Source organism: Hyperoodon ampullatus (genome assembly GCF_949752795.1).
Source record: "Hyperoodon ampullatus genome assembly, chromosome: 2".
Lineage (NCBI taxonomy): Eukaryota > Metazoa > Chordata > Mammalia > Artiodactyla > Ziphiidae > Hyperoodon > Hyperoodon ampullatus.
The window spans coordinates 134,541,735-134,555,056 of record NC_136915.1 but is presented as its reverse complement, the minus strand read 5'-3'; the positions used below and the strand labels follow the sequence as shown (position 1 = coordinate 134,555,056).

The 13,322-nt window shown below is 41.4% G+C and overlaps 1 protein-coding gene across 1 annotated transcript; it reads right to left on the bottom strand.

Moving 5' to 3' along the window:
- Window positions 1-8,608: 8,608 nt before the first annotated feature.
- LOC307049057 (UDP-N-acetylglucosamine--peptide N-acetylglucosaminyltransferase 110 kDa subunit-like) lies at window positions 8,609-11,749 on the bottom strand (the record flags this gene model as incomplete). The annotated part of the gene is made up of 1 exon (XM_079698415.1): window positions 8,609-11,749. The coding sequence occupies one exon, from the start codon at window positions 11,747-11,749 to the stop codon at window positions 8,609-8,611; it is 3,141 nt and encodes a 1,046-aa protein (XP_079554541.1).
- Between the last annotated feature and the right edge of the window lie 1,573 nt (window positions 11,750-13,322).

Here is a 13,322-nt window from a genome sequence, read left to right as displayed (position 1 = left end):
ACGGGGTAAGGAACTGAAGTAGCACCGTCGAATGGGGTCAGAAGGACCAAGACAACTGATGGTTGCAAGGCAAGTTTTATTATGCTACAGTTGCAGATTATATAGACTAGAAAAGGGAAGGTTGCCAGACGGTGGTTTACATTATCTAATGACTGTCTCGGCTCAAGGTTAACTTCCCTGGGAGAAAACCCATAAACCCAGAATCATCCAAAATAACCTGCACGTGCAGGGTGGAGACAGATTGGCTTGTCTCATTTTACATTCTTTCTGATTTCTGGGCCCTGGTGATTTATCTCCCATGGAATGGAACAAGGAGGGGAACAAGTAGGGACGGTCCCTTCGAGCAGCGGCGGCATGCCTGGCATGTCTGTAGCCTGCTCTCAAGGCTGACTGCTTCCCACAGGTCCCCCTTTTTTATTTTTTAATTTTTGCTGCAAAATAATTCCATGAAGCTTAGTGCCGAGAGTAGTATACTGTTGCATGAGGATATGAAACAGACATGAGAAGATTATTATCAATAATAGGCAAATTATGGCCAGGGTAATAAATCCTGACAACCCTCTAGTAATCCACGACTAAGGGTTTAACCACTTTAAATGATCCAGTAAAGTTTGAATTACATCTTCTGGTGAAATATCATCAAGATGTGCATTTTGTATATCCTGAATTTCAGCATTTAATTTCTTAAGATCAAGACTAATATTATTATCTGACCAAACACTCAGCAGATGCATTTTTACTTTTTCCCATTCCCAAATACAGTCATTGTACTTGTAAGGAATAACACAAATCCACGTATACTTTGCATGACAAGCTAAACGCATCCTCAATTTTAATGCTGCCATCTGATCTCCAATCCTCAAAATTGCGTTTTTAAATTCATCTAACTTGTTATTCATCTGTAAATCTATGTGACTTTGTAAAGATTAAGCAAGACTGGTATTTTGAGATAATTGATTAGCAAAGTGAGCATGATTAATACTCTGTGAAAGAGCAAGACGGGCAGTAGCCGCGGTAGCAGACAGAGCAGCCAAGGCAAGTAAACTTACTATTAGCCACCCAATAAAGCGTCTCCTTCTCTGCAAGGCTTTGGAGAGTTCCACCCATGTCTGTACTCCAGTATCTTCATACCAAGGTTCTCTCAGATGTACAGGCACCATAACATATAGGGGTTGCCTTAGTATAAGCACAGATTGTGTTCCTGCAGAAGGGAACATACAACTGCTAAAAATACAATGAACACAGGTAATATTATATCCTCCTTTGGAAGAATTACCAATGTTAATAGAACCAATCAAAAGTGTATATGGAGGAGCAACACAAGTTATAACAGGTGTATTGGAATAAGTTAGAGCTAGTTTCCATATATCCCAGTTCTTTTGAAATGTGATAAACCTATCTATGATGGGAATAGAAGAGATAAGAATTGACCCCTTGGTATGATCTGTAGTACACCATATTTGGTTATTATTCCAAGATGCATTGCAACATTCAAAATTGGATCCAGCAAAGTTAATGGTCATAAAAGGAGGAAATTGAATTTTTGATTTTCTGTTAAGAATAGTAACCTTATGTCCAACTATAAGTATCCCTTGTCCTCCAAGTAAATGCTTCATACAGAAATAATTTCCTGAATCTTCACCTGGAACCTTGGCTATAGTAATAGCGGAATCCCAAAGTGGTGAGGCATATGAGATTCGACCTCTAATATTAATAGCTTGCCCATTTTTATACCAAATGATGGTATCCTTAAGATCCTCTCGTCGGCTGGTAGCCGGGCCTGTAAGAGTAATGTTGGTTCCTGTAAAATGAAGGTTCATGAAAGCAAAACAGTGTAATAAATGAGTGATAACATGTTTAGTAGCTTCTCGGGTCTGTGCTGTAGCACAGAGGAAACCAGAATAAGTATCAATAGTGACATGAACAAATTGTAATTTCCCAAAAGACGGGATATGAGTAACATCCATTTGCCATAAATGACTAGGTAATAATCCACGAGGATTAACACCATAATGTGGAACAGGAAGGTGAGGTAAGCACTGTGGGCATTGCTTAACAATTTGTCGGGCGGCTTCACGAGTAAGGGAAAATTCTTTGCGTAACGTAGCCGCCGACTGATGGTGTAAAGCATGCGATTGCTGTGCTGCTTGTGAAGCAGTTTGATCATAACTTACCATAATATGAGGGTGTCCAGGACATGGACCATGAGTATCAACAGTATGAAGATAATGAATGCAATACCTTAGCCATTCTTGACAGCATGACGAACGGAAAGGAGGAGGACGGTAATTTGGGATATGTCCTGCTTTAGGGAAAAGAGATTGAGGAGGAAGAGTAACTTTAACTTTATTTTTGGGAGGAAAACGCACAGGATAAAGATCACGTTTAGATCGAGTTAAAACATCTGCAGCCGCAGTAAGTTTAGACAATGGACCAGGCAAGTTAGAATGAGCACGGATATGCAGAGCTGCAACACGACCATCGTGGGAACGAATAAGCTGTTGAAGCAAACGAAAAGAGGATGATAATTCAGGGTCATTAGTATGTCCTCTGGTCGCAGTCTCCAGAAGAAATAATAAGCTGATAAGATATTTACTATCAGAAAACAAATTAAAAGATATAGAAGGCAAATGTTTAAAAGCCATAATGACAGCATACAGTTCAACACGTTGAGCTGAAGTCAAGGAAGTTTGTTTAATGAGTTTGGTTCCGTCGTCAATGATTACAGTAGCCACTCCTGAAGAAGAACCGTCTGTAAAAACCAAAGGTACATGAGGAATAGGCTGTTGCCTAATTATAGAAGGAAAGATATAACAGTTAAGTTTGTCGAATTGGATCAATTTATCAGCAGGGTAATGGCATTCCAAGGCACCTGAAAATCCTGCAAGAGCAAGACCCCATTCATTACTATGTTGAAAAAGCCAATTTTGTTGACTAACTGAATAAGGGATAATAATTTGAGAAGTTTCTATACCCAGAAGTTGTAAGCATCTAGTTCTACCTTGCATTATTAGCTTACTAATAAGTTCAAAATAAGGGTTAATAACCTTAGAGGATGTAGTTTTCATATGAATCCATTCAATAATTCCAAGAGTTTGCCATAAGATGGCAGTAGGCACATGAGGTGTTGGACAAGCAATTAAAGAAATTGGCAGGTGAGTATGCATTCGAGTTAATTGTGCAGAGCTGATAGCTCTATTAACTATTTGTAAAGCTTGAAGTGCTTCTGGAGTCATAGAGCGTGAAGTAGAAGGATCTGAGTCACCTTTAAGAATATCAAACAAAGGCTCTAATTGAGCAGTAGTAAGTTTTAAGGAAGGCCTTGGCCAATTAATATCTCCAAGTAATTTTTGAAAATCCTTTAATGTTTTTAAATTATCAACTCGAATTTGCAGCTTTTGAGGCCTAATGGTAGTGTTATCAATATATTTTCCCAAATAGAAAAATGGAGATTGTCTTTGAATTTTTTCTGAGGCAATGACCAAGCCAAATGATTGTAAGGATTGTTGTAAAAATTGAAAAGCAGTCTCTAATAAAGAAATATTATCAGTGGCTAAAGGTATATCATCCATATAATGTATGAGATATAACGTTGGAAACCTTTTTCTCACAGGAGTTAAGGCCTGAGCCACATATTTCTGGCATAATGTAGGACTATTTGCCATGCCCTGAGGCAATACTTTCCATTGAAATCTCCTCAGGGGTTCCTTAAAATTTAAGGAAGGCAAGCTAAAAGCAAAATTTTTCTATCTTCAGGAAACAAAGGAATAGTGAAAAAAACAATCTTTTAAATCTATAACTAAAAGCTGATAATTGTGTGGTATGGCTGTTGGAGAGGGTAGGCCTGCTTGAAGAGCTCCCATTATTAGCATAGTTTTATTAACAGCTCTTAGATCCTGTAATAACCTATATTTTCCAGATTTTTTCTTGGTAATAAAAATAGGAGTATTCCAAGGACTATTGGAAATTTCTAAATGCCCTAATTGTTCCAGTACTAATTGTTCTGCAGCTTCTAATTTCTCCTTTGTGAGGGGCCATTGGTCCACCCATACAGGGTCATCACTCAGCCAAGTAATTGGATCAGCAGTGAGTGGAGGAGAATCCAAGGCCCCTAAGAAAAACCCAAAACTTGTCTATCATTTTTTATTTTCACATCAATAGGATAGACAGTTCCTTGTTGATTTGTTCCCAGCCCTTTTGTGGGAAGAAATCCTTGATCCAACATCATATTAGAGACTTGAGAATTTGGACTATAAAGTAATACTCCCATTTCTTTTAATATATCTCGGCCCCAGAGGTTTAAAGGCAGCCTAGGCAAAACATAAGGCTGGAAGTATCCTGAATGGCCCTCACTATCTTGCCATAATAATAACTGACTACTTTGCATAGGAGAAGAACTCTGTCCTATTCCTTGAAGTTCTGTAATAGTAGGACTAACGGGCCAACGTTTATGCCAGTGAATCTGTGTCATAACAGAGGCATCAACTCCAGTGTCTAACAAACCTGAAAAACCCTTTCCATTAATGGTTCATTTCATTTCTGGACGTTCTTTCCCTATCTTCTGAATCCAGTAGGCAGCATTAGATGATCCAAAAGCCTTTGTGTCTCTCTTTTGATGCTGTAAAATTTGTCCATGAGGTACAAAGGGCAAAAGTAGCAATTGTGCAATTTTATTCCCAGGAGAAATCATTATTATATTTTTAATAGTTTGTGCCATGATTTTTATTTCTCCTTCGTAGTCAGAATCTATGACTCCTGGCATAACAGTTAAACCCTTCATGGTGACACTACTTCTTCCCAATAATAGTCCCATCAAACCCTTGGGTAAAGGTCCATAGATGCCCGTAGAGAAGGCCCGAGGACCCATTTCAGGAGTTAATACATATCGGGCGGAGGTACTGTGGTCCAGTCCTGCGCTTCCTGCTGTTTCTCTGGAGAGCAAAGATATTGTATGTTTTGGTTTTTGGTTAATGTCTGATTGATAGTTTGAGGAGGATACACAGACATTGCCCCTATTATCTGTTGGGGCCGGGGAAGGCCCCGGGAGGAGTTTCCCGACAGTGGTGTTCCATCCTTGTGGGACACTGAGCGACAATCTCGTGCCCAACGTTTTCCCCTATTGCATTTAGGGCATAAACCAGGGATTTTCTGACCATCTGGAGGGTTTTGAGTAGGGAAGGAAGGACCAGGGTTACAATGAAAAGATCTACATTCTCCAGCAAAATGACCTGCCTTTGCGCATTTAAAACTAGTCTTTGTTCTCTTTGGATTGTTTTTAAACCCCACTTTAGTTAATGCTGCAGCCATAGCAGCACCCTGTATATAAGCAGGCCCAATGTCTGCACAAAGGCGAATATAATCCTCCAATGTTCCCCGTTTTCTCCAAGGTCGAATCGCAGCCTGACATTCATTATTAGCGTTTTCAAAAGCAAGTTGCTTAACTACAATTGTACCAGTGAGTCCATCCACAATGAGTATCCCCACCGGCTGTAACAATCTATCTACAAAATCAGCATATGGTTCATCAGGTCCCTGTCTAATTTTTGAAAGATGCTCAGTTTTGTGTGTAGAAGATAATTTCCTCCAGGCTTGTAATGCCAAATGATTTATTTGAGGATAAGCAACAAAGGGATAAGTTAATCGATCTTGTAAAGAAATAGATTGTCCTTCCCCAATCAGCATATGATAATCAACTGGAATATCATGGGTAGCATTCTTTTCTCCTTGTTCAGCAGCCCGTTCATAAAAATCAAACTTCCATATTAAATAATCTCCACCATTTAAACAAGCTCGTGCAATAGACTGCCAATCAGCAGGGGGAAGAGCTTCTCCTGTAATAGTGTCAACCATAGCAGTAGTAAAAGGAGCAGTGGGCCCATATTGAGCACAAGCAGATTTTAAATCTTTCAAAATTTTAAAAGGAAGAGCCTGATGCTCCCTAATAGCCTGTTGAGGATTATTAGGATCAGGTCTTTCCGTGACAGGACAACAGAAAATAGGATCTTCTCCTCGTTTTATTGCTGCTTGTACAGCACGTTGCAAGGGACTGAGCATTTTTACAGATGGAGAATTTTGAGGAAGACAGTCCTTACTAATTTGCAGCTTTTTCACTGACTTATCTATTATAGCCATTAGAAAATCATCCTCAGGATATTTCTCCCTTTTATGTTTAAAAGCCTCATCTGTTAAGTCAAAATGTTCCTCTTCATCTGAAATATTTAAATTAATTAGCTCTTCCGGTTTAGGAAGTGGCGACACAGTAGCTGACAATACAGTCTTTTCTTCTGTCAGAGGCTTATGTTTTTCTGACTTTACATTCAAATCAACACTATCATGAGAAGAACCTAAACATATTTTTATCAGATTCCACAAACTAAATGTAACAACGGCAGTATGACTAGGCCCTCGAGACTCATAATAATTTTTTAAATCTTCTCCAACTTTCTGCCAGATTTCTATGTCACAGAGCCGCCATCAGGAAACCAGGGAGATACATCATGGATATACTGCAAAAATTCAGTCAACTGTGAGTAGAAACTTTATTACCCCGAGCTTTAAGCATCAAAAGTAAAACCGGAGCAAATAATTCACGCTCCTTGGAGCCCTTTTGCCCCATCTTATTTTACTTCTGACTGTTGCCTTATGCCTCTATTAGTTTCACTTTTACTCGTGTCCACACATATTTTGCATAAGGGTTCTCTTACCTGCACTTTCTTTTTCTTTTCATTGGCTTCACGCTTCAGCTCCCTGTTCGGGCGCCACTTGCCGCGGACCAGCCTCAGAAAGAGGATTTCACCGCCCAGGGTCAGAAGGGACGGGGTAAGGAACTGAAGTAGCACCGTCGAATGGGGTCAGAAGGACCAAGACAACTGATGGTTGCAAGGCAAGTTTTATTATGCTACAGTTGCAGATTATATAGACTAGAAAAGGGAAGGTTGCCAGACGGTGGTTTACATTATCTAATGACTGTCTCGGCTCAAGGTTAACTTCCCTGGGAGAAAACCCATAAACCCAGAATCATCCAAAATAACCTGCACGTGCAGGGTGGAGACAGATTGGCTTGTCTCATTTTACATTCTTTCTGATTTCTGGGCCCTGGTGATTTATCTCCCATGGAATGGAACAAGGAGGGGAACAAGTAGGGACAGTCCCTTCGAGCAGCGGCGGCATGCCTGGCATGTCCGTAGCCTGCTCTCAAGGCTGACTGCTTCCCACACATATGTTGGCTCGTTTAAGCCTCAAGCCCTCGATTCTTTGTTGAAATACAATAATCTCATTCCTGTGGTTCTCAATACCAAAAACTCAACCTCCAGGAGGGCTAAAGTCTAATTTGTACTCCAAACCAAGTAGCAGTGCAGTTCGCTACTACTGAGGCTGAATCCATAAAGACTTCAAGACCACGACCAGAAGACAAGTTATTATATATAATACCCTAGAAGGCCTGAAACATAATTATCATATACATAGCTGGTCCTTCAGAGCTTTTTACCTATAACATGTTTTTTGATGAAAGTTATTTAATGTACTGGAGATAACTGTGACTTACTGATCAAATATTTGAATACTTATACTTACCTGGGATTTCATTTCTGCTGAAAGAAAAAGGAAGAACAGGACTCACCTAAAAAAAAAACAAACTTTAGAAATGAAAGTAAAAATCTTATCACACACTCTCACTTTTGGAAGCAGCATAGAGGGGCAGTCAACGGTAAAACACTGGTGAAATAGGTCAAAACTCTAGGCCAAAAATCCATTATTATTATCGTCAGTGACAGTACCACAACTGTGCCCTTCATAATTAATAAGAACTCCTAAGAATCTTCATTTGGCACCAGATGATGTGTTGAAGAGAAACACTCTGGGAGGTTTTGAATCACACTTGGTATTTTGTTAGCCACGTTACAGGAGAATTTTTAAAGTGGGGGGAAGGGAAGAAGGAAACGGACCAGAAAAAGAATTGAGGCCATCATCTACAAACCAACAAAGCACTGAGAGTTCCAAACGTTATGTCAGACACTAAAGGGACTGATATAGGCTCAAGTGGTTTATAAAACCTATAAAAAGACTACACCAGCAAAGTCCCCATTTATCTGTAGAGTTCAGAAACTAAAACAAGGAATATTTTAGCTTAAAACCTTATCTCAAGAGAATCATATACACTTCACATGAATAAAAATACCTGAAACCAAACATTTTTAAAAGCTCCAATACCCAAAATATAAAGAAAAAAATTAATTCAGAAGACTCAATCAATCCATGATAATCACAAAACGGCTGGGCAATCTCTATCTCCCTTGCACACTAACCATCCATCCCCCTGGAAGACCAAGGGAGATCAGACCTTCCAGACTTACCTTCCACACTTACCTTCCAGACCTTCCAGACACCTGGCTGCTGCAAAATTCGATGGAGACTCCTTGTGGAACAGCAGTTTCGCATCTCTTGGGTCTCTCCCTATCGTGATCATGCAGGAAGCAAGTCTGGCTGTGCTATTTCTTATCATTGTCTGTCACCCATCTGCACCATGATATTGAAAAAGTAGTTCCCTTTCCCACAGAAGGTTGAGGCTCAGCTACAGGGGTAATTCTCCTGGGCACACAGTCATTATTTAGGCCGACTCAGCGACTTCAACAGGCTTAATCATGTGATCAGGTTTGTTGCCAGCTGCATAATGCTCCCACATCTGTAGATAGAGCCGCTCTAGTTCCATTGTGTATTGTTTGGTGTTGAACAGAGGGCTAGATGTTCTCTGCTTCCAGACTTTGCCACGAATTTTCTTCAGGTAATCGAGATCAGTTCCCAGTTTCACAGCTATCTCTTCATATTCTTGCCTAGTTTTAGCAATCAGCTCAAGACAGCCTAAACAAGTGAGCTGGGAACCTGCAACTCGGGAAGCAAGAGTCTCTCCTGGCATAGTCACCATGGGGGTCCCTGCCCAAAGGACATCCATCCCTGTGGTGTGGCCATTACAGAGTGGAGTGTCCAAGCAGACATCAGCCAGCTGGCCTCTCCGAACATGTTCCTCTTTAGGAGCAACAGGTGAAAAAATGATACGGCTCGGGGGAAGGCCCATATTTTGTGCGTACTGTTGAATATTAGCTTCTCCTGCTGCTGGAAAACGCAACAGCCACAGTACACTATTGGGAACACGCTTCAGAATATTTGCCCACATCTGCAAAGTAGATGGGTCAATTTTGTATAACTGATTAAAGTTACAGTACACAATGGCATCTTCCGGTAACCCGTACTGAGAACGTGTGGTTACAATAATGGTACGGGGAACCTCCTCTCCAGTGGCAGCCTTATTGTTGATCAGGGTAGTTGCCAGTCCATTGCTAATACTGAATCCATTCATTGTAATCTGAATTTGTCCTCTGTTAATCATTTCAATAACTGCTTCTGCAACAGTATTCATAGGAATGACAGGCATATTAAGAGCTGTATTACTGCTGTCTGCGTTGTCTTCTCCATCAGGACATTTCATCTTGACTATTTGCACATCTGATAGACTATCAAGAAATGCTTGGAGGTCGATGCCATTCAGCACAATCCGATTGTCATAAAGGTGCCCATTGGACTTGAAATCGATGATGGCTTTTTTCTTCAGGTGAGGGAACATATTAGCATGATCACCAATAAAGAACGTATGGGGCATATAAGCCAGTTTCTCAGAATACTGCTCAGCAACTTCAGCAGGTGACGTTTCCTGATCAGTGATGATATAATCCATGAAAAGCACGCCACTAGTCCCAGGGTACCCCAGCCACATTGCCTGAATAGGAGCTGGCCTGAGAGCAAAGAGTTCATTTCGAGCACCCCTGGTATAACCATTCATATTTACAAGGATGTGTATACCATCTTGATGGATGCGATCAGCTGCTTTCCCATTGCATGGAATCTGAGAAAGATCAGTGAAATGATTGGCTTCTGCCATCACCTTCGCTCGGAAGTTTGTGCCATCATGTGGGCTCAGGGCATAACAGAATATCTCAAATTTATCAGGATTGTGCATGCCTGGAATAGACTGCATAAGGTGAGAAGTAGGATGATTCCCAAAGTCAGAACTCACGTATCCTACACGCAGTCGACCATCACTGAGATTCAAGTCTTTTGGATGTTCATACGGTGGTTTATGAAGGACACTTATATTAGCCAAGCAGAGGTTCCCATGCCTCTCAGCAATAGCCTTCCTGAAGCCATGAGGAAGAGGATAGAGCATACTATGATGAGGCTGCACAGAAGGCAACCTATTCTTCTCCAACTGGTCAGCCACAATGCTGACCAACTTCTTCATTCGCTCATCATAGTCTGTCCAATCACAGACAACCTGCAGGCAATGAGCCAAATTACAATAAGCGTCAGGAAAATCAGGTTGAAGCTTCAGAACAGTGCGATAAGAAGCAATTGCTTCTGGAATATTCCCTGAATCCTGGTGAATGGAAGCCAGATTGCTGTGGGCATCCGCAAATGCAGGGTTGATCTGAACGGCACGAGTATAACACTGCAAGGCTCCCTGAACATCCTGCATCTCCCATAGAGTGTTTCCCATATTACAGTACGCATCAGCAAAGGTAGGACTGATTCGAATAGCCTCCGTATAATGCATCAGAGCTTCGTGCAGTTTTCCCTGCTGCTTCAATACACTTGCTAAATTTGAATGGGCATCAGCAAAGTCTGGGCAGAGCTCTAATGCTTTACGATACAAGCGAACTGCCTCTTCACTGTTTCCCTGTTCTCCTTTGATATTGGCTAGGTTATTCAGAGAGTCTGCATGGGTGGGACACAGCCGGAGAGCTGTATGATAACAATCTTCTGCTTCAGCAACACTGCCTTTCTCTTTGAGAGCGTTGGCTAGGTTGCAGTAAGCATCAGGGAAGTGTGGTTGCAATTCAATAGCTCGCCTGTAGGTGTCTATTGCCAGATCCATCAGGCCTTGCTCATAGTATACACAAGCCAGGTTGCCATGTACCACTGCATGATTTGGACTCAAGCTTAGGGCACGAAGGTAAGCTGCCACAGCTCTGTCAAAAATCCGTGCCTCATTGAAGACATTTCCTAAATTGATATAAGCATCCAGAAAACTGGGGTCAAGGGTGACAGCCTTTTCAAAGTGATGAATTGCAAGCCAAATCTCCCCTTGTGCATTGAAAACACAGCCAAGATTACTCCAAGCTACTGCAAAGTTCGGTTGCATCTCAATTGCTTTCAAATAACATGCCTTGGCTTCTTCTAAGCCACCCAGGGCTTTGAGCAGGTTCCCCAGGTCACTGCGAACACAGTACAAATAAGGATTATACTGAAGAGCAGAGACGTAAGCTTGTACTGCCCCTTCCATGTCGCCTGCTGCTACCAAAGCGGCTGCCAGGTTAATATAACCATCGATGAAATCTGGTTTGAGACGCAATGCATGCCGGTAATGCTCAGTTGCTTCCTGCAACTGCCCTCTTTCCTTGTACACATTCCCCAAATTCGAATAGGCTTCTGCCAGAAGAGGGTTCTGTTTAATTGCCAGAGTACTAAAGTGGGCAGATCTGTCCAGCCTTCGACACTGGAAGTGTATAGATGAAAGTAATAAAAGTACACCAGTATTGCCTGGCTCTTGTCTCCAGAGCTGCATGCAGTGTCTCTCAGCTGTCTCAAAATCTCCTGCCTGATATTCTCGATGTGCCAGCTCAGCTAACCCTTGGAAGGAAAGCATACGTTTCGTTGGTTCTGTGCTGTCGGCCACGTTGCCCACGGAAGACGCCATCTGGAGCTTCTGGAGAGAGTGAAAAAAGGGGGTAATGGAGTCCCGCTGCCGCCACTACTGGCAAGAATGTTTCTAGTGGTAGCAAACACGAGCGCAGCAGCCGTACCACTGCTTTGGCACACTTAAGCGGCGGCAACAGTTACAGGCACCGAACCTTAGGAACTATGGTTGGCCATCTACCTCTCATGCTCTTGAAATCTTAATTCTTAACCCTGCCCTCTTCCACCATTTTTCTCCTAATCAGGGAATAAAAATTACCTATCCATTTGCCTTAGAAGAAACCAAAAGTCAGTAGGCCAAACACTTTTTAAAATATTGTTTTCTGTCCAGTTGGAAATGAAATACATGATTGACTTTTCTTCATCATTCGTATAGTCAACGTGGAAAACATTAGGGCCGTGAATTTCAATACAGTAAGATGAGAAAATTTTAAATTGGCCTTCCCAAACCACTAATAAGTAACCGATGTTGTATAGAATGCTAAAATCTTAGAGACTGAGTTTGATATTTTAAAAGTTCTGCAAACATTTGCTAATTTCTCCTCATCAAATTTCTCATGCCTCAAACCTGAGTATTACTTTTTAAAAGATAAATTTATTTATTTTTATTTATTTATTTTTATCTTGGCTGCGTTGGGTCTTCAGTGCTGCGTGCAGGCTTTCTCCAGTTGCGGCGAGCGGGGGCTACTCTTTGTTGCGGTGCCCGGGCTTCTCATCACAATAGCTTCTATTGTTGTTCCACAACTCTATGGGTTCCTTTTTAGGTCCTACGAAGAACCCTAGAAATTAGTTCATGTCATTATAGGTTTTTGCAAAATTGTCAAAAGTGAGATATTTTAATTTCCATCAGGTAAGTCCAGCGTCTATTTCTTTGTCAATGTTCCTTCTATCATATTCTGCTATGTTGGATCATATTGGATTGGTCACAGGCTTTTTTGAAATCTGGCTAAGGAGATGTTTTAAGTGAGGCTATTATGTGATTTTCAGACACCACCATATGTAATGGACTATATAATATCCCATTAGAGGAATAACTTCCAGTACTCTTACTGACTACTCTACTGACTTAACTAGCACAAGACACAGAAGCGTAAGGACAAAAACCACCTTACAATATAGCCATGTCTTGCACTTCACAGCTCTCAAAGCATGTGCGTTTGAAGAAGAAAAAAAGAACTGAAAAGTATAAAACCAGAAGTTATTCTGTGGAAAATTATTTCAATCATCAAGCATGTGAAAGATAAGTCAAAGATTCAGTTTTCTTCAATGCTTAGTCAAAACGGAAATTTCCTTCTGTCAAGAATATACTCCAGGGCTTCCCTGGTGGTGCAGTGGTTGAGAGTCTGCCTGCCGATGCAGGGGACACGGGTTCGTGCCCCAGTCTGGGAAGATCCCAAATGCCGCATAGCGGCTAGGCCCGTGAGCCATGGCCACTGAGCCTGCATGTCCGGAGCCTGTGCCCCACAATGGGGAGAGGCCACAACAGTGAGAGGCCAGCATACCGCAAAAAAAAAAAAAAAAAAAAAAAAAACCAATATACTCCAGGGGCTTCCCTGATGACACAGTGGTTAGGA